Here is a 25,501-nt window from a genome sequence, read left to right as displayed (position 1 = left end):
TTGACAAAAACGGGACTTGGTATTTCTTAATATGGAACAGATATTTCGTGGGGAACCTTCCCCGGTGAAAAATGACGCAAACCCAATGTGAGATGGCCGCGCGGACGAATACCAGCGCCGCAGCCGTGGTGCAGTTCTCCCCGCCCCGGAGTGGAGTGTTTATGATTTGGGGGGCATTAGGAGCGCATGGAGTTTGACACTTACTTATGTGCAACCCCCGAGGAGCACGTGCGATGCCGTCCTTTCAACGTTTGTGTTGGGAGGCATTGTTGGGAGCCGCGCAAAGCCTTTGCTGATCCGCGTGGAGTGGATTGAATTAGTGACAACTCCGAGAGCACCAGCTTTGGGGTAATTGCTTTATTGTTTTGGAGCCAGGGCGCTTATAATCCGGTTCCTGTACAAACATGTTTAACGTGTGTTAATGCATTTCCAAACCAGAGCCTCTCAGCACAGCCTTGCTTTTCATTAATTGATGTCGGTAGCATGGTACAGTATTTCAAAGGGCTGGCCAAGCACAAACTGTGTTTCCAATTTCCTTCCTTTCCTGTGTTCGGAATGCCAATGTTAATTTGTTCCCATGCAGGAGCGGGGGCTGCCAGCTGCGGCTTTCCATAAAGGGCTCCGTGGTGACGGCTTCCAGCCCTTGAGATGCTTGGGGCTGCCTGGCCAAGTTCCCTGACACTTTGCAGCTAATTCTGGATGATATATGGAGTGGGGGGTTGGGGGGCTTTCCTGCCCTGTAGCGGAAGTTCTCGGTGACAGCAGAGGGTGTGACTTGGCCGGGGAGAGTGGCACGACATCCACAGTGATTCTCTTTCAACACAGCTTAATCCCACATGTCTGTTTCCACTGGGGCTGCGTCTCAGCTGTGTGGCCTTGAGCAAGTCACTTAACATCTCTGAGTTGTTTTCCCCATTTTCTTAAAGCTGGGTAACACTCCCCTCCAGAGACCCTCACGAAGACAAACATCGTATCTCATCTGTGTAGAGTCTGGCACATAGTAGGTGCACAATAAATGGTAGTTCTTGTGTGTAGTGTGGTGGCCAGATCACTATTCACTTTGGTATATTACTCCTAATTTCAGTTTTCAAGGATTGAATCTTAGAATACTGAGACTAAGCCACCCACGTTTCTTTTAAAGATGTCAAGGAAATGGCCCCAAAGATGTGTGTGCACGCGTGTTCCCCTCACTCAGGGGTCAGTGAAACACGTGAGCACACTGGACTCAAAAGAGGGTAAGGAGTGCGCATTACTAACTCTTTCTCACCCTTGGCGCGTCGATGGCTGTTGAAAAACTTTACGACTTGGGAAACGGAGAATGGAGTGAGGGCTACACAGGGACTCTACTGTCTTGCAACTTTTCTCTAAACCAAAAATCATTCCAAAGTAAAAAGAAGCTTTACTCTCCAAAAGCCGCATTGCTGAAGTATTTCTTCCCGCCCCTTGGCTGGGAGATGGTCAGAGCTCAAATTGTCTTTCCCTTCCAGGGAGTGACGAGCCCAAAGCATTCATTAACAGAATGCACACAACTTCCCCACTTTTTATGGGAGCAGGTGCAGGGCTGCCTGCCTCCCCCAGCTGCGGGTAGGCAGTGACAAAGCCCGTCAAACGGGCTCCGGGCCTTTAGAAGCCTCTGGAGACCAGAGGATGGAGCAGTCGTCTCCAGGGCCTGAGCCGACTGGTGGGCTTTCTCACTCCAAGCTCCCCACCCACCCCCCTCCTCGCCCCCCGGTTCTCTCTGTACCGTTTGAGAAATCTGACTTAGCAAGTATTAAGTTTCCCTGCGTCTTAGCGGGTCACGTGTTTTTCTTTCACATCTTTATCTCCCCAGAGTAGCTTTCAAGTTTCCATCTTTTGTTGTCTGGCTTAATTAAATTTGGCTGTGAATAAAAACTGGCGCTGTTTCCCAAATCGAGGACTTGCATGTTTTTCAGCATTGGAGTTAGGCCTGTGCTGTCTTGTAACGTCAGCCTCTGTCTCGCTTTCATGTAGTTTGAAGAAGAAGAAGAAAAAAAAATCTAAGCACTTCGCATGACAGGCAGCCTCCAATGTGCCCATCTGCCCAGCAATTTAACAATACACACAAAGGCAGGCGAGTTACTCTGTGGTTTCCATGACTTGTGTTTTGGCCTTTGATAAAGGACTTTTTTTTTCTTGACTGTGTTTTCAGACATGCGTACTCTCCTGCGCCGGCTGTGCCTCGCAGAATTCTCACGGCATGGGAGGTGCCCAGACTGCGGCTGCGTGTGGGCAAGGAAACGTTCTAAGACGAGGCACGTTCTAAACGTTTTAAAACATTTTAAACGTTCTAAACTGTTGCTAGACAGTGTTCGACTTGGCCTCTCCGCTATGGATTTTTGAGTACACACTCTAAACAGGAATACCTCATGCTATTCTTGCTTTACAATAGCTTGTTCTAGTAATGAACTGGAGAAATGATCCCTGGAAGTATGGTTTTTACCGTAGCTTGTTCTAAATAACCCAAAGACCAGAACAGAAAATCCAGCTAGGAGGCACTCATAAAAGCAATCCAAAATTCTCATGCTACCTAATACATATTTTAACTAATCGATCATTCATGAACACAAAGATTTTCATTGTAATCAAGGAGATGTTTAGCTCATTTCGCCAACACTGAAATAGTCCACGTTGATGCCATCGGAACTTTCAAAGTCGTGGTTCGGCAGCTCTGAATGTCTGGTCTGAAAGTTTGATCCTTTTGGTTCTTCCTTTGTCTCGTCAACATAAATGGATTTATTATGTGACGACAGCGAACTCCACGATCTCAGTAGGTTTGCTGCTCTCGTGTATTAAGTTCTGGCTCCATCGTGGGTTGGGAAGGCGCTCAGATCCCTTCGGAGGGTCACCGATGATCACGCCAGAGGGAGCAGACCACGTGAGTTGTTCAGGGGCTTCTAACATTTTCCCCTGGAAGTGACCCAGCACTTCTCACTTTTCCTTGGTCAGAGCTAGTCACGTGGCCCAACCCTACCCAAGGTGGGGAGGGGGTTACAAGTCCACCCCTTGGCCTGGGCAGTGGCCCTAGTGACTCTTGCACCCCCACCCCAGGTGAGGGCCATCTTACCGGGTCAAGAGGTGGAAATGGAACCAGTGAGCTGGCGGTGTCGTGACTGAAACGAGACCCTTGCTTTTAAATCTCACTCCCCAGTAATGTAGAAATTGTCGCCGAAGCTCAGCTGGTCCGTTTCCATCTTCCCTGATGTCCCGCAGTCCTTGAAATTCACTCAGCTGTCATCAGGATATTCCCCCACTGCGTCCCGACGGATCCCTCTTGCCGCCCCCTAGTGCTTGCACCCCATTTTGGAGACCAGTGTTTCCAGAAGCCTCCGCATCGCTGAGCTATTCCGTGGTTCAGCGAGAATAACCACTTCTCTCCAGCCCCACTTGTAAAATGGGCCGCCTCTTCAGGACTTGTCTTTCAGCAAAAGCAAGCTTTAGCTTCAGTTCGCCGCTCCACGACCCAGAGAAGTGAGGAGCCTGAGTCTGGTCCCACCGCTCCAGGCGCTTGTCCTGGCTGGCGCAGGTCCGCCTGAGCGGAGTAGGGCCGGATCCATGAACCCGTGTCCTGGATGGGGCTGTGGCTCGCTCCTCCCGGGCCTTAGGGCACTGCCTAGTCCAGGCAGGACCTTGTGTGGCTGAATCTAGACACCAAATTCAGAGCTCCCTTGGTTATCTAAATGCGTCGCTGGGCTAAATCCCATGACCCGGTGGGAGGGGAGAGTTGAGACCCCTCTGTAGCGGTAATGGATTCTCAGCGCACTCTTTGTCTGGCTCCTCATCTCTTCCCCCCACCGTGCCCTGTAGAGCAAGCGGTATTCCCATTTGGGGGATGAGGAAACTGTTGGGCCCCACACTTGCAGAGCCTGGAAGCCGTGGGTTGGCATCGGAATCCAGCTCTTGTGGAATGTAAAGCCATCCTCTCTTTCCTCCTGGCCCCATCAGGGTATGTGAGTAGGGCAGGGGGTCACCGAAACAGATGCTGAGCCCTTGGTCTTGACTTTGTGGGTTGGTGCTCTGAAGAGTAAGACCCAGATAAGCAGCTCAGACCTTCCCCTTTCGTTATCCACTTGCTTATGGTGACACCCCTCCTCCTCGGTCTCTGTGGTGGGAACACAACCGTCAGGGCAGAGGGCCCTGCGCGACCATGTGCCTGGGCTCCTGCGTGTTCTCACACGCAGGGTGGGGAAATTACAGGGGCAGCCAGAGTTGGCTTTGTTTGTTTGTTTTTTTAAATTTTTAAAGATTTTATTAATATTTAGAGAGAGGGGTTAAGGAAGGAGAAAGAGAGGGAGAGAAATACCAATGTGTGGTTACCTCTCATGTGCCCCACCCCCTCGCACTGTGGACCCGGCCTGTACTCTAGGCATGTGCCCTGACCCAGAATCGAACCGGCGGCAGTCTGGTTCGCAGCCTGCACTCAATCCACTGAGCCACACCAGCCGGGGCTAGAGGCAGGTGTTTTAATAGCAATACCTCCAGACACTGTCTAGAAAAGACCATGAGGATGGTGTGCGCCACAGACACCGGAGTCAGTATCGCACACTGTCTGTAATAGCACAAAATCAGCCACAGCCTAAACGTCCGAGAGCAGCGGATTGGAGAAATAAGTGTGTAATAAATGTACGTAGCCACCAGTAATGACCAGAAGGGAACACAAGCAGTTCCTTTTCATGGGTCCACACAGACTCAGAACAACAGAAAGCCAGTTGCCGAAGGAGGGTGTAACCGTTTGTCCCTGGGTCAGAACACATTCACAAGGGCAGCAGATAACACTGGATGTGGTTGGCGGGTTCGCACACGTGCAGCGAGCCTGTGGACACACGGGGGGCGGGACCCGCGCCAGCTGGCTCTGGGGAGGCAGGGGAGGGATGGGGCTGGGGGCGTCTTTTGAACACCCTCCCACCGTTCCTGTCCAGTTGTCTTTCTTTGAACAGTAGGGAACCATTAGGAAGTACCGTGTCGGATTCTGGACCGGATCTTGGAGCAGAACAGCAGCATCAGTGGCAACACTGGGGCAACCCCAGAACGTCTAGAGTTTGGTTAGTAAGTGACATACCGATGTTAGTTTCTTAGTTTGGACAAGTCTCTCCTGGTGGTGGTTAACGTTGGGGGAAGCTGGGCCAGGGTACATGGCAATTCTGTACTGTCTTTGTAATTTTGCTGTGAATTGGAAGTTATTCTAAAATAAAAGGCTTACTTAGAAAAAAGAAAAAGCCACCACTATAGTAAGTCTTGTTAATTGTTAGTGTGGGTAGCTGGATGTTGGTTACATTTTTGTCTGCGTTCTTTGTGATTGCGTTTTTCTGAGCCCCGACAGCCCAGAAAGCCCTCCTGGTGGAGATGAGGAGGGACGCTGGTTCTTGGCGGGGGGGTCCCCATTTCCAGAGCCTGGGTCCCGGAGAACCAGCCTTCGAGTGCGTTCAGGGCGCCACACCCCAAAGACCAGTAACGTGTCAATCCACAGACCCACGAACCTGATGGGGCCTCAGCCAGCAAACCCTGCTCGGCGGTGCCCTGAGACCTTTAAAACTCTGTCTCTGTTCATAAGAAGCCCCGTATAAAGCAGTCATTGGTTTATGAGCAAGAAAGAGAGGGGTGCGGGGGTCGTTTTAGGGTTTTCGGTTTTCCTCTTGGTCCTGAACTTTGTAAAATGCCCCCCACTGTCTTCCCCCTTCTCAGGTTCCATTGCTGACTGACTTGACCTAACACTGGTTGAGAGAGAAGCCCTTAAAAATGGCAGTGGGGCCTCCGAACCTTCCAGGGCTAGTAAATGTTTATAGGGTGGAGGCACTGGTTGGTCATTTCCTTTAGGAGGAAACAATAAATGAAGCTACTTGCTTATACCTACCCAGACCCTGAGCACCTCATTGTCTTAATCTGCTGGGGGTGGGGGGTGGGCAGGGAGTGGGGAAAGGAGATCTGGAAATCTCGAGGGATCTTGTGGCCCAAACACCCTAGGAGTTTGGAAGTGCCCCTTTAGGCAGGTTTAGGACAGGGTTTCCCTGCCTCGGCACTGCTGGTGTTTTTAGCCTGGCAGTTCTCTGGTGTAGGGCCTTCTGGGCCTCAGGACATCGGTTCCTTGGCCTCTGTGCCCACCAGATGCCAGGGGCACCCCTTTCTAAAGCCGTGGCAGCCAACAATGTCTCCAGATATTGCCGAACGTCCCCTGGGGGGTCCCATTGCCCCCCATTGAGAGCGCCTGGTTTAAGGTCACTTTCCTCAAATTGGAGATGGATTTGAATGCCTTTGCTTCCAACCCACTGGCCCATGGCGGCGGGTGGAGAAAGCTGCATTGCCAGACGCATGGGTTGTTTTCTGGTTGAAAGGAGCCCAGATAGATGGCTATCACACCGAGAGCCCTCCCCTGGGAACGCCACTCACCGCTGGCCTGCCTGCACCGCCCACGCCCTAGGGGGACGGACGAACGTGGGGAGCAGAACCCTGAAGGGCCGAGTCTTCTCTGGGAACCCGAATGTTTTCACAGTGCCTCTTGCCCGATGATACCGAAGATTACTACACACATCCTTAGCACCGGCCCTCCCCCACCCCCAACCTTCCCCAGGAGGAAATAGGACAAAACCTCTCTTGCCTGATTCCCTCTCCCGCTGGTACCTTGGCCGGGCAATGGGGGGTGAATGAGAAGCTGCTTTTTCTGACCCCCCTGTAGCACAGAAGCCGCCCAAGCAGGGTCCCTGCCTGCTGTCTGTTTTTGTGAGCAGGAAGCCCTTCTCCGTTTTTCGAAAGGTGATACCTAATCAAAAGGAAAACAGTGTTTCATGCCGTGAAAATGAGACGAGATTCCAGGCTCTGCATCTGTAGCGCTTTGCCGGAACTCGTCATGGGTGCAGTGCCTGGGCGCCTTCACACTTCAGGGATGGGGCCGCGTCGCCACGGAGACCTTACGTTCTCCAGGGCCCAGAATATGTGTGTCCTCTATGGCCCATTCTAGAAGTTTGCTGACTCCTGCTCTAAGATGGCCTATACCCTTGACCTGGGAGAGGGTAAAAAAAAGTTTTTAAAAAGCCTGCGTTTTATCTGCCCCTTTGTCCCTCTGAGACACCCAGGGACATACAGACACCCTCTCTCCTCCTGGATGCCCAGAGGCGCTTCTTCGAGTTGAGGAAGCTCCAGTTTAAATATAGCTCTTTCTGCAGACGTCGCGTCTTTAGTGTGGGACCTGCACCGTGAATCCCCGTGGAGGCCCTGGAGAACTTTGCACACCTCTTCCTCTGCTCCCTTTGTCCCAGCAGCCCCCACCCAATGTTCTGTTGGCAAAAAGTGCTCCCGAAATACATCAGGTGGCAGTTAAGGCTGGCTCTGGGGTCAGAGCACGTGAGCCTAAATCCCACTGGGGCTACTAGTTAGCTTTGTGGCCTTGGGCAGATGATTGAACCCCGGGTGCCATTTCCTCTTCCGGGTTAGTTTTGGTGCCCACTACCTGGGCTTCTTGGAGGACCTCTGTGCAGAGGCTGGAGCAGAGCTGAGCGTGGTGCCCGCGTGGCATCGGGCTCCCGGACCGTCAGCGGCGAGCAGAGACGGGCGCTGGCCAGGCCGAACGCAGGCCGCTCTGGAGCCGCCCTGCCCGTGTGGGTCCTGCGTGCCGTCTGGGCATCCGGGGAGGCGGGATGCGCTGCCCGCTCATTCCGGGCCCAGAGCTCTTAAATAGAGCTCTTTCTGCAGACTCTGGGTGTGGGGTGTGGGTCAGGCTGGTACCCCTGCTGAAACGGGGGGGGCGGCCCGGCTGTGGTGATCGGGTGCAGGACACACCAGGAAGCTGGTTTTCTTGTTACCAATCCTGCTGTTCTAGGAGGCCGCCTCGTGCCGATTCACAGCTGTGTTCATCCAGGTGGGGTTTCGAGGAAACACTGAGCCACCGGGACCTAAGCATGCCTGCCAGCTCAGGGCACAGACCCCCCTCCGATTCAGACCCTTGCCTGTGGGCTGGTCCACTCTTAAAATCAATCAATCAATCAATCAATCACAGTGAAATTATTCTCTGTCTCTCCTAAATGCTGTTTGGTAGACTCAGCATGGTGGCATTTCCACCGTCCTGCCCCCACCCCCCATTTTGATACAAACAACTGACATTTTTTCGTCTTAAATGACCACCCCCTTACACCAGCCATTCATCAAATAGCAGGATTCCTGCCTTTGTTTTTTTTTTACATATGGGAAAACCGAGGCTCTTGCCCAGCTTTGTGGACATCAGATCTGGTCTTGAGACCCAGGTCACTGGTGTGTGACCTCAGGCAAGTCACTGGAGGTTCCGAAGCACCCTGGGCCTCAGTGGCCTCAGTGCTGGACAGCTCAGGTGGCCGCTGCGACAAAACCCCCCAGCCTGGGGGGGCTGAACCACGGACGTTCACTTCTCACCTTCTGGAGGCTGGGAGTCCGAGATGGGGGTCCCGGCCCAGTCAGTTGTGTTTCTCCCCGCCTGGTTGCAGACCAGACACATCCTTGTGTATCCTTGCTGGGGGCAGGGACTGGAGGGGAGCGATGGGGGGGGGGGTAGGGCATGGAGGGGTGGTGGTCGCTAATCTCTTCCTCTTCTTATAAGGGAAATAATTTCTTGGTGGAGACTCCACCCTGATGACCTCATCTCAACCTAGTTTCTCCCAAAGGCCTCATCTCCAAATGCCATCTATGTTGCGGGGGGGGTGGTGGTGCATAGAGCTTCTGCACACAGATTTTGGGGGGACATACTTCAGTCCGTTCCACTTCCCCTCCAATGTGGGGTGGCTCAGGGCCCAGGGTGGCTGGGTCAGTGAGAAAACGGCAGGGAGGTCTCGTAAATGGTGCCTGTGCTCAGGGAGGCCCCCCCCCCCCCCCGGCTGCAGAGTGTCTTCTAGTACCTTCTGTGGTCATGACAATGGACTCTTGCCTGGTGTCCTGATTAGTCCACCCAATGAAAGTCACTGGGGTTGCCAGGAAGTTCTTACTGAGTCCAGCTCAGGCCCTTGTATTCAAGACTAGGCATTTCCTTAGGTTGCTTCACATTACAAAATTATGTTTATGTTATTCACTCAACTCTCACGACAGATTCTGACAAGAGGCCTGGATATTTGAAAACTATGTGTGATGTGCAGCTGTCCCTTCCATGGGGGCTGGGCTGAGGACAGGGGCAAGGACAGAGAATGGGCACAGAGGAAACCAACCGCCTTTGGAATCCGTCGGGAGCCACCCTGTTGGACAGAGACGCTCTGTCTCTGGTTAGTCCCTGCTGCCGGTTTTCCTCCCTTGGCACGTGAGAGGAAATAATTGGCCTAAGTTTGGGGCCCTCATTGTACCAAAATGCTCATCTTTGGACACTAGCACCACCCTCAGGGACAGAGACGCTGAGAGACAAATGCCTCCTGAAGCCTGCTCCCCGCTTCCGTGGAGAGGAATAACGTCTCCCTGAGGACTTGTTCTAAGTCACAGAGCACCTGCCAGAGCGCCAAAAACATGTCACTGCCCCCCATAATGGCAAGCCTTCAGGGAGGTGCTCCCAAGTTTGGGGTAGCAGCCCAGTGATATTATCCAGCTATCCATGATCTTTCCAGCTTCCCTCCGTGATCCTGAAATTCCTCGTGCCTGTTACCTCATGGTTGCGAGACGGCTGCCACAGCACCACACGTCACTTCCTCATATAGCCTCCCAGTTAAGTCAGGACAAAAGGAAGTCCTCTCCTTGCTTATCTATCTCTTGGTTTCCTAGACGTTCTTTAGGAGACTTCTTAAGTCCCATGGGCCGGACTGGTTCATAAAGCCAGGTCCTGCTGCAAGGAAGGATGGGAAGGTATAAGACTGGCCTGTGGCCACCACAGTAGAAGCTGGATTGGGAAAGGGTGTTGGAAGTGGTTGCTAGGTAGCCACATCCGAATGGTGTGTTCTTCCTCTCCCTCCTTGTTGTTGTCTGTGGGATCTGTAGCTGGGTTTCTAGAAGTTATTTGCACATGTATTTTGGCTCAACTCTGTGCCCAGATAAACAGAGGCCCTGTTCTAGTTTCCAAAGTGCCCAAAGAACTGTGCCAGCTAGAATCCGCACAGAGGAACGGTGGTGTGTCGACCTCAGTGCGGCCAGGCCCTCTGCAGCCTGTGCAGAGACTTTAGTTTCTCTTTAAACTCAAACCTGTGAGTAGGTGCAACTTCAACCCTAACTTCACAGCGCGCACGGGACTCTGGCCAATAGCCAGTTGCCTGTTGTGTTTATGGACCCCTCCTGGTCTCCTTAAATAAGGGGCAGAAGTTCTTGGAAATGACCCTCACGGGCCGGGCATCATTGTCCCCTGGGAAGAAGCAGAGGCCAGGGCGGGGCGTGGTCTGAGTTCTGCTTGAGGGACAGCTGGCTCCTGCTTCCCATTGGATAGAGGATGAACAGACCAAGGCACTCCAGGCATTTTAAGAATCTGCGTCATTGTTTGCTCACTGAGGGTGGAGAGCTGCTTGGAGGAGAAAGGCCTGCCCTGGTGGAGGCTCGTAGGCCCAGTGACAGCCTGAAAGGACCTGTCCAGTCCGTGGGGCCTGGGCCCCCAGGTTATTTAGGCTTGTTTGCAAGCAGCACTGTCTCGAGAGTGCCCGCTGTGTCCCTAGGCACGCCGGTTGGAAGAGATGGTCCAGGGAGAGGAGTGGAAGCTATTCTCAGGGCTTGTTGGTGTGAACCAAAGCACGTGCCCGGAATTCGATGGTTGTAAGCAGAAGAAATACATTCAAACTAGCTTAAGAAGGAAAAACAAGAGGAAACCAATGCAGCCCCAAGCCTTGGGAAAGGACTCACCAGCAACTAGAAGGTCCTTAGAGAGAGACTCCAGGGTCAGTCCACACCCCTCACCTCTGTGCCAGGCAGCGTCCCTCTCACCTCTCTGACCCACTGGGTACTCTGCTACCCTGCCCACTGGGAGAGAGTCAGCCGTCCAGACCCACGGGTAACCTGGCTGGCCGCCAGCCCTCTTTCCCACTTCCCTAGCAGGTTGGAGTGACCCCGGGTGCTGTTTTAGCCAGGGAGACACACGAGGGGGTCTGCTAGGGGTAGAATGGGGTGGGAAGTGGTTCTGAACATTTGGCTTCCTGATGCGTGACAGCCGACCAAACAGAACTGTCTCTCCTTTCCCCCTTGTTCCTGCCTTGAATGTGGTTCTTCGAGGGTTGGAGCCATGGCAGGCATTTTGTGACCACGAGGCCACAAGTCCAAGGATCAAACACCAATGTGTGGACAATAGCAGAACCAAAACACAGAAGACACGTCAGTTCTTGATGACACGGTTGAGCGACCGCACCCAACTAAAATTCCCGGGGAGAGACTCATAGGCAGCCTGAGTCACGTGTTCACTCATGAGTCAGTAGGGTCCAGAAGGTAGATCATGCTACATGAACAAAGTTGCTGGGGGTCGGCCTCTGGCCCCCTGTAGCCCCAGTTGGGGGTTGGGGGGTATGCTAACTATCCAATTATAATGATGCCATTATAATAGTTAGCCATTATCATGATAACTAATTGATCGTTTCCACGACAACCCTTCAAAAGTGGGGGCCAGTATTACCCCACCTATCTTCTAGATCAGAAAACACGAGCACAGGGAAGCTGGCCCAGGATGACCAGGGGGTGTATTTGAATTCAGAGGTGTCATCACTGGTCCCTCCCTCTTGGACTTGATCCTGACCTGTGCCTCGGAGAAGAAAGGGTTTGGAGCAGGTTAGAAAACAGGCTTCTCAAGGGAGGGAGGGTCCCATGCGAGGGCAGTAGGGAGCCCCATAAAGGTTTGACAGCGATGCGCTTTAGGCGTCGTATCCCATCTCCTTGATTATCTGTGGTTCTGGAAACAAGATGTCAAATCGATGAAGGGGGAGGAGGCATCTCCCCCCCCCCCCCGAGTGCTCACTAAACCGACTGCACCACGTCCAGTAGAGGAAATGTGGAAACAAGGACTTCTTGGGTGGAACTGGACACCGGGAAAGCCAGCCGTCATTTATTATTAATCAGACTGTTGATTGAAGTGTAATGTGCGTGCAGAGCCGTGCACAAGGCAAGAACAGCTAGGGGTTTTTGCGGAGTGAACACATCTGGTAACCGGTGCCCCATCAGGGAACCTGACCTCCCAGAAGCCCCTCCCACCCTCACCCAAGGGCGATTGCCGTCCTGTCTCCTGAATCTGTGGGTTAGTCCCGCCTGCTTTAAAACTTCGTGTAGGTTTAAAACTTCTCTGAAATCACTGCTGATCACTTCCAATGATTTGGAGAGATGACCTCAGCCAGGACAGGAGGTCTGCTGGCCACTCTGCTGGGGACATTCAGCCGAGGACCCCAAGTGCCATTTTAAACCCAATCTTTTTTTTTAAAAGATTTTATTATTTATTTATTTATCTTCAGAGGGGAAGGAGAGGGAGAGAAACATCAATGTATAGTTGCCTTTCGTGTGTCCCCTGCTGGGAGTTGGCCTGCAGGGAACTGGCCTGCAACCCAGGCATGTGCCCTGACTGGGAAGCGAACCGTGATCCTTTGGTTCACAGGCCTGTGCTCAATCCACTGAGCTACACCAGCCAGGAAAACCCAATCTTTGGTTTGCTCTCAGATTCCCCTTCCTCTACCAGAAATAGGTTCGAAGGACAACGACACAGTTTTAAGGGTGTTTTGATTGTTCAGCTGGGGAGTTCAAGTGTAGGTTGTTAAAACTGTGACCACAGCGTGAACAAGGCTCCTGAAGACTCTTATTTTGAAAGGGAGACGGGAGCCCGGCCCGAAGGAAACACAGAACAACCTTTTCCTTTGCTGCACCTGCACCGCCGGGGCCTAATGAGTTTAGGTTGATGGAACCCAGACCTCAGGAAGGATTATAAATTCTCATTTGATTTGATTTGCTTCTAAAGTACCTGAAACCAGCTGTGCCTGCCCAGCTGACCCAGGACTCTGGCTGCCGAGGGGGAAGGGCCGGGCAGGCACCCTCCCATCCTGGGAAAGGGGGTCACCGCAGCAGCCCCTCTGCCCACTCCGGCTGCTCGCAGGGCTCCGTGGTGGCCAGCCTCTGTCTCCTTGAATTCTCACAATAGCCCCCTTACCTAGGCCTGTGAATGCCCCCATCTTTTGGAGTGGGGAGAGCTGAGCCTCCCAGGGTTGGCTTACCTTGTCCCGAGTTGCTGGTGGTGATTGGCAAACCCAGGGCTGTGGGGCGCCCCCGGCCCATCTCTGCCCCACAGGGCACGTTTCCAAACCTTTTCACTGAGATCCTTGGGGCCCTGCCCACGCCTGGCCGGTGAGTGCGGTAGATGGTGGTGCAGTGCAGAACGGCATGGTAGTGACAGCCACCACTGTCCTGGACCTCCCTGTGCGTCGGTGCTGCACAGGCGTCCTCCTTGCCAGCTGTCCTCCGAGTGGGGCCCTGACCTCCAGCACGGGCGTCTCCCGTGCACATGTGAGACACACAACATCCCAGACCTCCTGTGTTAAAAATGCTGGGGGGCGACCCACCGAAGCCGGTATCGCTCTCATCACCCTCCCGTTTTTTACAGGTGAGGAGTGATTTGCTAAGCGCCAGGTGGGCGGGAGGGTGGGAAGGTGGGGACCCACACCCCGGCCCAGCCCCACGGTGGATGGTCGCCCTCCCCACTGTCTTACTGTCAGAGGTAAAACCTAGATGACAGTTCCGACAGGCCCATCAATGAAATAATGAGAGTGGTTGTAAGTTCCAGGAAGGAAAGGAAAGGGGCTGGGGGGGGGGCGGGTGGCGGGGGGCTGTGACCACTGAGCTGAGCCCAGCTCCACCGAGCGCAAGGGGCCGAGGGGCCCGCGTCCTGGGGCCAAGCCCCTGCCTCTGCGCCCCTGAACTTGGTGGGTCTGATGATTGTCCAATGTAATGCCCTTCCCCAAGTGACAAGCTTGGGTCATTGTGCCTGTTTCTGAGACAGAACCGAGGGCCACAGACCCGCCCGTGTCCAGCCCAGGCTTGGCGCACAATCTGGAATTGACTTCTTTCTCCTTCCGTGGAGTGTCTCTTTTCGAGGAGAACGGTCCTCGTCCGTCTCCGAGAACATACGCTCAGGTGCTGGTTGGCAAGAAGGTCTTTGTGTCATTGCGTCCCTCTGTGCCACCTCTACCAGCTCGCCGACTCCGTAGAGCGGTGCTGGGAGATGGGACTTTCTGGGATGCGGCAAGGGTTCTGCATCCGTGCCATCCAGGACAGGAGCCACTGGCCCCGTGTGGGTCTGTAGACTTGACTGCACACGTGGAAATGAATGTGGATGTTGGGTTCCCAGCCACGCCGGGCCCACTTCCAGGGCTCAGTGGACACACATGGTTCGGGGTGGCCCCAGGGGTCAGCACAGATGTAGAAATCAAACTCGGGGTACCAGCCTGGCCTGTATAAAGGGCGAAATTGGTAGCATGTTGGTGACTTTACCAGGGATAACCTATCAGAGGAGAAGGGAGACTTCTCCCTCTAATGAAATCCATCCCTGTGTTACAGGGGGAAAAGCGGAGACCCAGGGAACCTGGGGGCCGTCCCCTGCCATAAGCCGAGAGCCCAGGTGGGACCAAAACCCAGGTTTTCTGATTCTCCTGAGGTTTGCCCGTGAGCTCGGGGGTCCTCACCTCGGCCTGGTGGACAGTGGGCTGGGCCGCTCCCTGTCGTGAGGCTGTCTCGGGGTAGCGCAGTACGTTTAGCCACGTCCCCGGCCACCAGACACCGGTAGCACAAATCCACGACACGGATCCAGGCAATGCCCAGTGTCCCTTGATGGGGGAGAGGGAGGCCACTGCTGCCCCTGGTTGACAGCGGCTAGTTTAGCTGAAAATTGTAACTAGTTTCCATTTCCTCCCCTCGATTTTCAGTTAGCCGAGGATGGGTTGGGCCCCAGAGACCCCTGGGGGCTGAGTTCCTGCCCCGAGGAGGTGGGGCGCCTGTGGGTGAGGGCCTGTGGCCTCGGTTTATGTCGGAAACACTGACGGGCTCTTGCAGCCCGTTTTTCTTCCCTGCGAGCGTCTGGGTCTCTTTAGGCGAACGACTGGCTTCGGCCCTGGAGATAATTAAACCCATCTTTTTTCCCCTCTCCCCGCCCCATCCCCTAAACCCTTTGGTCCATTCAATTCACAATGATAACATTGTTCGAGCAATACCGCGCACATGTTGACACCGAAGTGTTTAATCTTGCGGTGCAGTAATTCTCTCGGCCCACCCCCACCCCCACATCTGGGCGGCCTGCAACGCCGAGGACACAAAGCCAGGCTGCCAGAGCTCTCGCCTACGCACCTGCGTCTCAGGACGCAGCCCCCCGGCATCTAACAAGGAGGCAGTGTCTCTGAAGACCCTCTCGGAGCGCCCGGCACCGGGACCCCAGGTGGTCTCGCTGGCGGCAGGAGCGTTGGGTGGGAGGTTGCAGCATTGAAGCAGCAGCAGTTCGGGGGCTGCAGAGACAATGCCTCTTGTGTGCCCTCCCCCAGGCAGGCTCCTGGCCCCCAATTTGGGGAACCGGGGGGTGTGGGGAGATGGGTTAATGCTACAGCATCTTCCAGCTGTCAGCCTCGCTCAAGGGTGACTCTGGCATTGGGCCAGAGCAGAATCCACAAGCCGGAGAGAGACCTGAGCAGGCTGCAGAGTCTTTGGTCTCTGAGTTCCATTTTTACAGAGACAGATGTTGTGACCACGTCACGTGGGCCAGGAGCTTAGCCTACTTCGGAGCAGTCCATGTGTGATCATCTTCAGCATCAAGGTCGAGGGGGTTCCCAGTTTGAGGGAGAGAGTGTGGCCGAGTGTTGAGGGCCACATGGGGATTCAGACCAGCTGTGCAGCCGTGGGGCAGTGGCTCGGCCTCTCTGAGCCTCGATGTCCTCGTCTGTAAAACGGGAACGGCGTGTGTGCTCCCCGTGCACTGGGATTCAGTGAGACGGCGTGTGTGACACCAGGGATGGGGCATCCAGGCCGGTGGGCAGGCTTTGGTCATGGTGGCCGTCCACCCCCTAAGCCAGGAGGGTGGCCACTGTCGAAATGAAGCCTCGGAAAAGAGTGCGTGGCAGCCAGGATGTGGAGTCTCGTGCGCCGTGGGTGGGACGATAACACGGTGCAGGCTCGAAGGAAAACAGTTCCCCAAGAAATTACAAACAGAACTACCACGCAATCCAGCAATCCCGCTTCTGGGTCTCTGTCCAAAAGAACTAAAAGCGAGGCTTCAAAGAGATGCTTGCACGCCCGTGGTCACAGCAGCATCCTCTGCAGCCGCCCAGAGGCGGACGCAGCCCCAAGTCCATGGACGGGTGAACAAAATCCGTACAATGGCGTCCTATTCAGCCTTGGAAAGAAATCCCGGTGCGCGCTACAGCAGGGGCGGACCTTGGAGACACACCGTGGAGTGGAGTCAGTCAGCCACCGGGGAGGGAAGACTGCACGTGCCCACTGACACGGGGCACCCAGGGTCACCCACTTCACGGGGACAGAGAGGAGAACGCTGGGCGCCAGGGCCTGGGCGTGACTGGGGAGCGGGCACTTGTGTGATGGGGACAGACTTCCGGTTTTGATGGATTAAAGAAGGATATTGGTTGCACAGCCTCGGGAATAAACCGTATGCTTCAGGACGGTTAGGATGATCGATCCTATGTTATGTGTATTTTACCACAATCAGAAATAAAAAATTAAAAACGGTGGCCGCTCCCTGGTACTTTTGGGGTCAGGGGTGTGGCAGTGGCAATGTAACTGGGCTTTCTATCAGGGCTCTCCTCTGGCAGGATAGCTGGGGACCCTCGCACACCCGCCTGGGGCGCTCCGGGATTGGCAGTGCTTGTGGGTGAGGACACCAGGGTGCAAGGAGACACGAGATATTCGCTTGACAGCGGCTGCCGTTTCAGACTTCGATGCTGTGTTCCTTGTCTCTGGGTTCAGGACTGTCTCCTCCCTTTGCTGCGAGAGCTGGTGTGCAGTGCCGTGTGTCAGCGCTCCCATCCCGAAGCGAGCATGTCCCTGTTAGAGTCACTGCGTGTGTCTGTTCCACCCTCGAGAACTCCTAGTTTATGGCAGATCTCTGGGGGCCTTTCAAGCTCCTTCATCTCACCATGGACATCCTCGGGTCTCACGTCCCAGTGCTGCGGGGCTGTGTGTCCCTCCTGACAGTGCGTCCCTCCTGACAGCAGCCTCTGCAACATTGGCCCCAGCAGAGTTAAACTGGGGTGGGGGTGCTTGGCAGGCAAGGGTCCTTGGAAACTTTGAGCTTCTGGTTACACGGTGTACCTTGGCAGGTGCTGTGGGTGCTGTGGGTCCCCTTTATTCTCACTAACGGGGTTCAGGGGTCCGTCCCAGCCACACCTGCAGCTCCTCCGTCCAGCCTGAGCTCTGGGAAAGCAGTTTCTGAGCGAGGAGAGGCTTTCCAACACTGGGCTTGCAGGTTTTCCCTGGGAAGCTTGCTTTGGCCCATAAAATATTTGGTCCCATCTCATGGCTTAGCGGCATCTTTGGGGCAGACCGCATGGTCCGAAGGTTAACCAGCCTTTTTCTAAAAACCACACAGTTTTGGAAGGAGCTGCTGGGCGGGGACGTCGGTCACCACCCCATTTACTGACTCACCTCGCCCGGCCGGGAGAGGGCTTGGGGAGGAGTGAAGGCAGCTTTGTGCGGCTGACAGCTCCCCTCCCCAAGTGTGGAGGTCTTGTCAGCAAGTGGCCACTGCCTCACTCTCCAGGTGTCTCTTCTGCCCGGATGTCCCCATGAGAGTTACTCCCTGAGGTCTTTGAAGCTGAGGGTGACCAAATCCTGTGAATGGCCTCCACGTTCTTTCATATCTGAATCTGGCCACCACCCCGTCATCTTACCTTGCCCATCCTTGGTCCTGCTCCTTCCCCTGGGCCAAATTCTCCCAGTGGGGGCCACACTCTCCACCTCCCTGCAGCCCCCGCCTGTCTGCCTGAGGCTTGGCTGGTCTTTCTCGTTACATGTGCATTTTCCCCCACAAAACTCAGCCATCGGCCCAGCCCAGCAGCCCCACACTTGGTTTCTTGCCGGGGTTTCGGACCTCTCTCTAGTCAGCGGTCCAATCCAGTCTTTCTCTCCGGCTGCTCGCAGTTCACCCCAGTGTAACCGGTCCACAGCCACCTGCGTTTCATTCCCTCCACTTCACCTGCCCGGCTGCTCCTGCAGCATTTACAGCACCAGGGTCCGCTGGGCATTCCTGGCTACCAGGGGACATCCCTTCTCAAGTCCTCACCCTTCACCGGCTGGCATCTGGTCCATGTTGGCTTCTGCCCCTTCCTCCAGCTTCGTTTCCTGTCCATTCCCCGTCTCCTGTAGTCCAGACCTGGGACAAAAAATACAGTCACTTTCTCAGGCAGCCAGGGTTGGGAGTGGCTACCTGAGTGCCAGGTTGAAGCGAGGGGTGTTGTGATTGTTTAGCGATGCCTGCCTTGGGTGCAGGAAGGGAGAAATTAGTCACGCGTGCTGGACACCCATCACCTCCGGAGCTCCCTGTCTCTGTTTGCACCTCGTTATCCACTTCCGACCCCGTCGCCAGTCCTCTAGCGAAAACAGATTTGATCAAGGCACCATCCAGCATAACGCAGGACTGAACCAGTCGTGGTTGATGGGGTCAGTGGTTGACCCCTTAGCATGGCACCCAAGAACCACGTCAGTGAAGAATTAACTCGCCTCCTCCTTGTTACTCCCAACAGACTCTTGCCTTTCACCAACAGGCGGTCTCTCTCCACCTGCCTCGCCCTCTCCTGTCCTCCGGGGCTGGCCAGCCTCAGTTCTTCTGTAGCTTCCTGAACATTCTCCCATTCAACACCTTTCCTGTGAGAACTCCCACCTTCCTCCCTCCTACCTAAACAAAGGCCCCGGGATGCGTGAAAATAAACTAGGATGAACTCTTGCTGTGGGGATGATGTCTCACTTGGCTCCGTACCCTGTTACCCCCAAATCCTGGACATAAGAAACAGGGAGGGGCGCCTGTCAAAGCGGAGCCCTCAGCCCTCTGACCCTGCAGTCCTGCCTTGTGGTGTTTCCCCAGTAGGAATGTGTACGGCTGTCCATCACGGCATGATTTGCAGGGGTCCCAAGCTGGAAACAACCCAAATGCCCACCCCAAAATAAGCCGAGGCCTGTCCATACAATACAGTGGGGCCCTGTACAGCTGCGGAGATGGATGAGCTACCACCACAAGCAGTCACCCCGGGGGAGGGGGGTGCGTGGGCCCAGGTGAGTGGAGGCAGCAGACACGGAAGGTGAAGGGCCGAGCAGGCAAAGTGAGCCTGTGGCGTCGGGTGACAGAGTGGCTGGGTGACAGAGTGGCTGGCGTCTTTGAGGAGGCAGGGCTGGTNGTGGTGTTTCCCCAGTAGGAATGTGTACGGCTGTCCATCACGGCACGATTTGCAGGGGTCCCAAGCTGGAAACAACCCAAATGCCCACCCCAAAATAAGCCGAGGCCTGTCCATACAATACAGTGGGGCCCTGTACAGCTGCGGAGATGGATGAGCTACCACCACAAGCAGTCACCCTGGGGGGTGGAGTGGGGCGTGGGCTCAGGTGAGCGGAGGCAGCAGACACGGAAGGTGAAGGGCCGAGCAGGCAAAGTGAGCCTGTGGCATCGGGTGACAGAGTGGCTGGCGTCTTTGGGGAGGCGGGGCTGGTGTTGGGGAGGGGGCCTTGTGGGGATGTCCACGCTGCTGTACTCGGTGTGCTGTGTCCTGCTCTGGGTGTGTGACCACCTCTGATCTGCGTGCTTTACTGTACGCCTATTATGACTACGGTAGCTTACTTTAACTAACGCCTAGACGGGAATTACGCGAAGAGTAATATGTTCAATCCAGTAGATTTATGGAGCCCTGCTACGGCTGTGCTGGGTGCCAGGGGTTCCGGGTGGAGACAGTCATCGTCCCTGCTCCTAGTGGTCAAGGGGTCATCCTGTACTTGGAAACTATCCAAGTCCACATGCAGCAGTTCGTGGCACACGCTCACCTGGAGATAACCGCTGTTACCTGGGCGTGGGTCCTGCCCACGCACAGCCGGGCGTCTGTATAACCGGCTGTGACTGATTTGCTCAGGGCTGCCTGAGTGGCGGAGCCAGTGACCCGACTCTGGCTGAAAGGGGATTGTTCGAAGGGTGTCTGCACAACTCCCAGATTGTAAGAACTGGGGAGCAGGCTGGACTGCATGTGGAGCAGAGGTCACCCCTGCACCCCTGAATGTTAGAGGGTCGTGAGAACCAACTCCCAGCACGGGACTTCCTGTCCCCCCACCTCTACCCTTTATTGACACCCTGCGGCCCAGAAGTTTCCCTCCCAGGACCCACCTTCGGGTTATTATCCAGAAAGAGTCCAGGATCAGCTTTGGGGACAGTGATGGGGTCGGCTGCGGCCCGGAGGGTGTTTTCCGGAATCCATTTTCTTTGGACTTACCGTTTGGTCTCAGGGATTTGGGCCATTTTAATCTTTTGGAGATGAAAGTCTTCGGTAATGCCCGTGAGCTCTTGTATCCAGTGGGGTGTGGAATGCAAAGGGCAGCAGAGAAGGAGCCAGATTTCTGGGCTCTGGCTTTTCTTAGAAAGCCCGATTATATATCCATAAAGTTTCCTCTGTGGACACAGGGAGATAGCAACGCTAGACATTTATTTTGAAGTCCAAGCCTTGGGTAATCCACCATGGTAATTTAGGGGGACGGTGTAAAGACGCATTTCCTCGCAAAGAGTGCACGCCTGCTTCCATCTATACTTCGGTGGTGCCGATTAAACAGTCCCGGCCCCGGAGGGAGTGGTGTGGATTCCATGCTGGGGAGAGGCTCCCGCATGAAATGGAAACCGCGGGAGGATGAGACTCGGAATTGGGATGGGACTTTGAATTATGCCCTGCTCTTTTTAAAAAATGACAATTCTTTCTTTGATAAATCACAGAATTATTTTCAGAATGTGGGATGATAGGGTTTCAGGGAGAACAGACCAGCACGTGGTTCATGCCTCCTGTCTTAAAATAATTAACAAAGGAAATTCGCTCAGCAAGCCATTCCCAGAGAGCCTGCCAATGTTACCAGAAGTTCAGTTGGACACTTTGTTCATTTACTCTTTTTAAAAGAGAAACATTATAACCCTGCTCTCTTAATTGTCTGATATCTAAAGTGTCTTTCCAGTTAAGATACAGTTAATCTAATATATTAAAACGATTACATATGCACCTGCTACAATAAACTTTATATCTGTGATTATGTGTCAGTGTCTTCTTTCTCCATCAGGTGTGCGGCTGCAGCCAGTGTGCCTGCGTTAATGTCATGCTCATCCAAATGTTTCTGTGTTGTTGGCTCCATGGCACTCCTCCCCCAGCTGCAGTTATCTTGGAACTATGCAAACACCCGCACAGGAACTGCTGCTTCCGCGCTGGTGGCCGTTCTCCTGGCTCATTGTTCTAGAGACCCTGTAACCATGGCCAGCTCGGATGGCTTTCCACCGGCCAGGGCAGTGTTGCAAGTGACGGCTCCTATGGGCCTCTCAACAGCTCACCGAGAGAGGGCCATGGTTAGTGTCCTGGAGGAAGGGGACACACACAGAGGTGAAGCTAGCCAAGGCCACGCAGCTGGCAGGTGGCACAGCTGAGACTGGAACTCAAGCCACCTGGCTCCAGATAGTGTAAAAGTCAAGGGTGTGGGGGTTTTGGAGTTCTGCCACTCTCCTAACTTTTTCCTTGGCCAAGTCACCTGACTGCCTGGGCCTTGGTTTCCCCATCTGTAAAGTGGAGGTTGGTCCTGCCTCACTGGGGTCCATCGGATTGGCACAGGGTCCTCACCTTGGATCCACCACAGAGCAAGCATTCATAAACAGGCTTTTTTTGTTGCTCTTCTGGGCTCTTCATCCATCTTCACCGTAAACCAACCAGGGTCGCAGCCCCCATTCCCTGCTCAGTGGGTTGCTGAGTTTGCCTCTCTGGGTGGGGCTGGCCCCGGCACTGGGAGTGTGGGAGCCCTGCTGTGTTCCGGCATCAGGCTGGGCTCCCCTCTGCTGAGTGGGGGAGCATCTCGAACCTTTCTGGCCTTCAAGGGGTGGGCTCTGCTGGGCGAGGGGAGGGAAAACGACTGGAAGCAGAGACTGTCTGTGTGCTCTGTTGGCGTGGAGCCAGAGACTGGCCTGGAGAACAGTCTCCTCGTGTCCTGCAGCTCCGTGTTACCCCCTACACAGGGGAGTATCTAGGGCACGTTTCAAGGAGTGGCCAGACAGGAGGGGAGGGTGGGGGGACCTGAGAGGTCACAGCGAAGGGGTGGAGGCTGCCTGGGTGCACCTGACTGCTCACTGGGTGGGACGGTCCAGAATACTCTCCAAGAGTTGTCTGTGGCCTCGCCGCCCCCGTCCTGGCCCCCCGCAGAAAAGCACATGGGGTGGGAGCACGCATCCTGCCCAGATGATGCCCGTCCCGCCCTCGGCAGACTTGTTGTCTCCTCCTGGCACGCCCTTAGGAGTCTCTCAGGCACACTGTCCGGGGGGACAGCCTGGCAGCATGACAGGAGCTGAGCACACGCAGGCCCGCTTCTCGGGATGCGTATCGGGAGACTCCTGAAATTCAGGGGCCCTGCCGCAACAGCCCCAGATTGCAGACCACACAGAGAAACGTCCACGAGCAGGGGAAGGGCCACAACTGTGGTACAACCACACCAGCCTCATCCGTAGTGTGAGCATGAGTGGGCGCCCGCAGTGGTGTGGGCGGGTCCCACTAACCCTGCGGAGGGAAGGCGAGGGGCACAGGAGAAGGTCCCCACTCACCCCTATTTAGAGTGCTCAACAGCGAGCTCTGCTGACCTAGGGCTGGGGATGCTCATGGGGAGGTTGGGGAAAGAGCACGGCCACATTCTGCTTCTTCATTGGGGTGGGGGGGTCACAGGGGGGTCACTATGCGACGATCTGCCGTATGGTGCACATCTGATTGCGTGCATGCGGTACCTGTGCTGAAACTCGGTGCAAAAACTGACAAACCAGCAATGCGGCTCGGCGGCCCAGCTGTCAGCACCCTAAGGCCTCCCCTAGTGGGGGCAGCACTGGGGTGGGAGTTCCAGCTCTCTGACTCTGGACAGGCCATGCCACTCCTCCTGGGTCTCAGGTGCGTCCCCTTCCAACGTGCAGGTCGAATGAGTTAGAGGGCCGACAGAGGACTGGCTCGGGGCGTTCTGCAGTTACAGAGTCCAGGCTGTCCCCCACCCCCACCCCGGGGTCCCCTCCTGAGGCTCACCTGGTCCCCCCATTGTGTGCACTCCCTGGAAGCTGCAACAAAAGGCCCCTCCCTCCTTCTCCACTTTCATAAATCAGAGTCCCCATGGCCCTTTTCTGCCATCAGGTTCAGCCTGGCCTTTTTCTTAGACAGGGTCAGAAGGGAAGTGTTCCTGTGGGTATAAAGGGTGTGCATGTGTGAGTGTGAGTGTGTGAGCAAAGCTGCGGTCTGGCTTCTGGAGAGTCCTTGCCTCCAGCCAGCTCTCCCGTGGAGCCCCGGGTTCCAGAAGCTGGTCCAGAGGCAGGGGCATGCCTGTGCCCAGCCAGGTCCCCTGGCCGTGAGGATGTCACCTGCCCTCTCTGCCTAGGAGGGAGCAGCCGGATGAGTGGATCATTCTCCAGCGCCCCCTGCCCTCACCCCAATATCTTTCCCGTGGAGACCTATAGTGAAGGGCCCCTGGGGACCCCTGGGACCGGGTCCCTTCTTCCTCTAAAGCGTCTGGTCCTGCCTCCGCTGTGGCAGCCCCAGCTCAGCCTGAGCGCTGGGTTAGGCGCCCACAGGTCCTGCCGCTCCTCTCCTCTGGCCGAGCTGGTTCCCCACCCCCAGGCAGGAAGTGTGGACGGGGCTGTGTCTCCCAGGAGATGGAAGGAGCTGCAGAGCCGGGCTGGCCGCATCTTTCCCGCACTCAATGAGTCCCAGCTTCATTCCTGCACCGTTTTGACCCGGAGGACACAGGATCCTCTCGAACCCCAGGCCCACTCCCAGAAACCTGCTCTTGGGCCTGTGCCCGTCTTGGTGTTTACCTTCTGTGAACCAGTCATGACATCTCAGTCTAGGCTCACTGCCCGCATTGGGGAGACACGCCGAGGTCCTGCGCTTCAGTTCGTCTTGAAGTCACCTTCCAAAGCTCCGCGCCCCCCCCCCCCTGCCTCGAGACTCTCCCACCTCTTCTGCTTTTAGTCCAAGATGGTCGTTGTAAACCCTGGCTGCTATGAGAAACATCTGGGTGCTTTAAAAACTACAGGTGTCTGAGCCCCTCCCCAGTGATGCCGACGCAGCTGGTGCAGAGTGGGGCTGCCGGCGCCCCGGGTGCCCATCCGCCCACACCCACTTAGGGACATTGACATCTGCCCCAGTGGAAATCAGCAAACACCGCAGACAGGGGCCTGGAGAACCAGTCAGGAAATGCTTGCCAGCCCGCCGGGGCCCAGGGCACTAGAGATTTTCCAGAGCTGCTGGGGAGATTCACACAGGCAGGTGCTGAGAGGCGGGGCCAGGCTGATGTTGGCTCCTAACAGCTCCCAGTCAGCCAACACTCCCCGAGGTTAAGCGACTTATGTGAATCACATCACTCACCTTTGACGACAGCAAATGAAGGAGGGTTGTTATCCCCATTTTTCAGATGGGGAAATGGAGGTTACTTCGTTCCTTGTCCTGGCCATTCAGCTTGTTAGTGGCCGGGCCTGGATTCAAACCAGGGCCTGACCTCCCAGGATCCGAGTCTGTCCAGGACCTCTGGGACAGCTGTGGCCAGGGTCCCCCTGTTCCCAGCAGGGTGGGTGCAGAGTCACTGCCCTTGTTTCCCGAGGTGACCAGGGGGTCTGAGCCTGTGGCGCTTCCGTCCGCCACAGGTCAGCGTGGAAGGGGCAGTTAGCACCAGGGATGGCTGGCAGCAGGTGCCTCCTAGCGCGGCCTCCTCCACGCGCTTGGGCTCCGAGCCGGGAGAGTGACACCCAGTGACTAACGAGCTTCCGGGGCTGGTGTGTGTTTTCTCCCCTTTCCAGTGGAACACGACAAAGAGTTTTTCCACCCGCGCTACCACCACCGGGAGTTCCGGTTCGATCTGTCCAAGATCCCCGAAGGGGAAGCCGTGACTGCGGCCGAGTTCCGGATCTACAAGGACTACATCCGGGAGCGCTTTGACAACGAGACCTTTCGGATCAGCGTGTACCAGGTGCTGCAGGAGCACTCAGGCAGGTGGGTGCTGAGCCTCCTCCACCTGCCGAGGAGGAAGGGCGTGGCAGCCAAGGTTGGGTCAGGGAAAGCGGTGGCCGTGTCCACCCAGAAGCACCCACCGTGGGCCAGGCCCTGAACTGAGTAGCGTTTTTAAAGAAGGCACATGGTGTATGCCACTGTTACTCAAAACCATCCCCGCCCGTGAATCCTATTACAGGAGCAGGAATGGCCAGGTTGAGCCTAAGGTTGTGTAGCCCCACGGGGGTATTCCTGGGTGGCCTGGGTCTGGCCCGTGTTTAGGTATCCCTGGGTCAGGACTGCCTGCAAGGGGTGGGGGGTGAGGAAGAGGAAGAAGCGTGTTTGAAGGTCTACCTCTCTGCCATTCATCACCCTGCATCCCGGCA

The 25,501-nt window shown here is 55.4% G+C and overlaps 1 protein-coding gene across 1 annotated transcript in view; it reads left to right on the top strand.

Annotated features, from left to right (window-relative positions):
• Window positions 1–25,501, top strand: part of BMP7 (bone morphogenetic protein 7) — a 71,217-nt gene that overhangs the window by 6,546 nt on the left and 39,170 nt on the right. The window contains exon 2 of the mRNA XM_037059959.1: window positions 24,926–25,118. Within this exon, the coding sequence (XP_036915854.1) occupies window positions 24,926–25,118 (193 nt within the window). The remainder of the gene's footprint in view (window positions 1–24,925; window positions 25,119–25,501) is intronic.

This window comes from Sturnira hondurensis, unplaced genomic scaffold (assembly GCF_014824575.4).
Source record: "Sturnira hondurensis isolate 20B ecotype Veracruz unplaced genomic scaffold, ASM1482457v3 Scaffold0011378, whole genome shotgun sequence".
NCBI classification, from domain to species: domain Eukaryota; kingdom Metazoa; phylum Chordata; class Mammalia; order Chiroptera; family Phyllostomidae; genus Sturnira; species Sturnira hondurensis.
The sequence above is the reverse complement of the archived record's forward strand: the minus strand, read 5'-3'. Positions and strand labels throughout refer to the sequence as shown.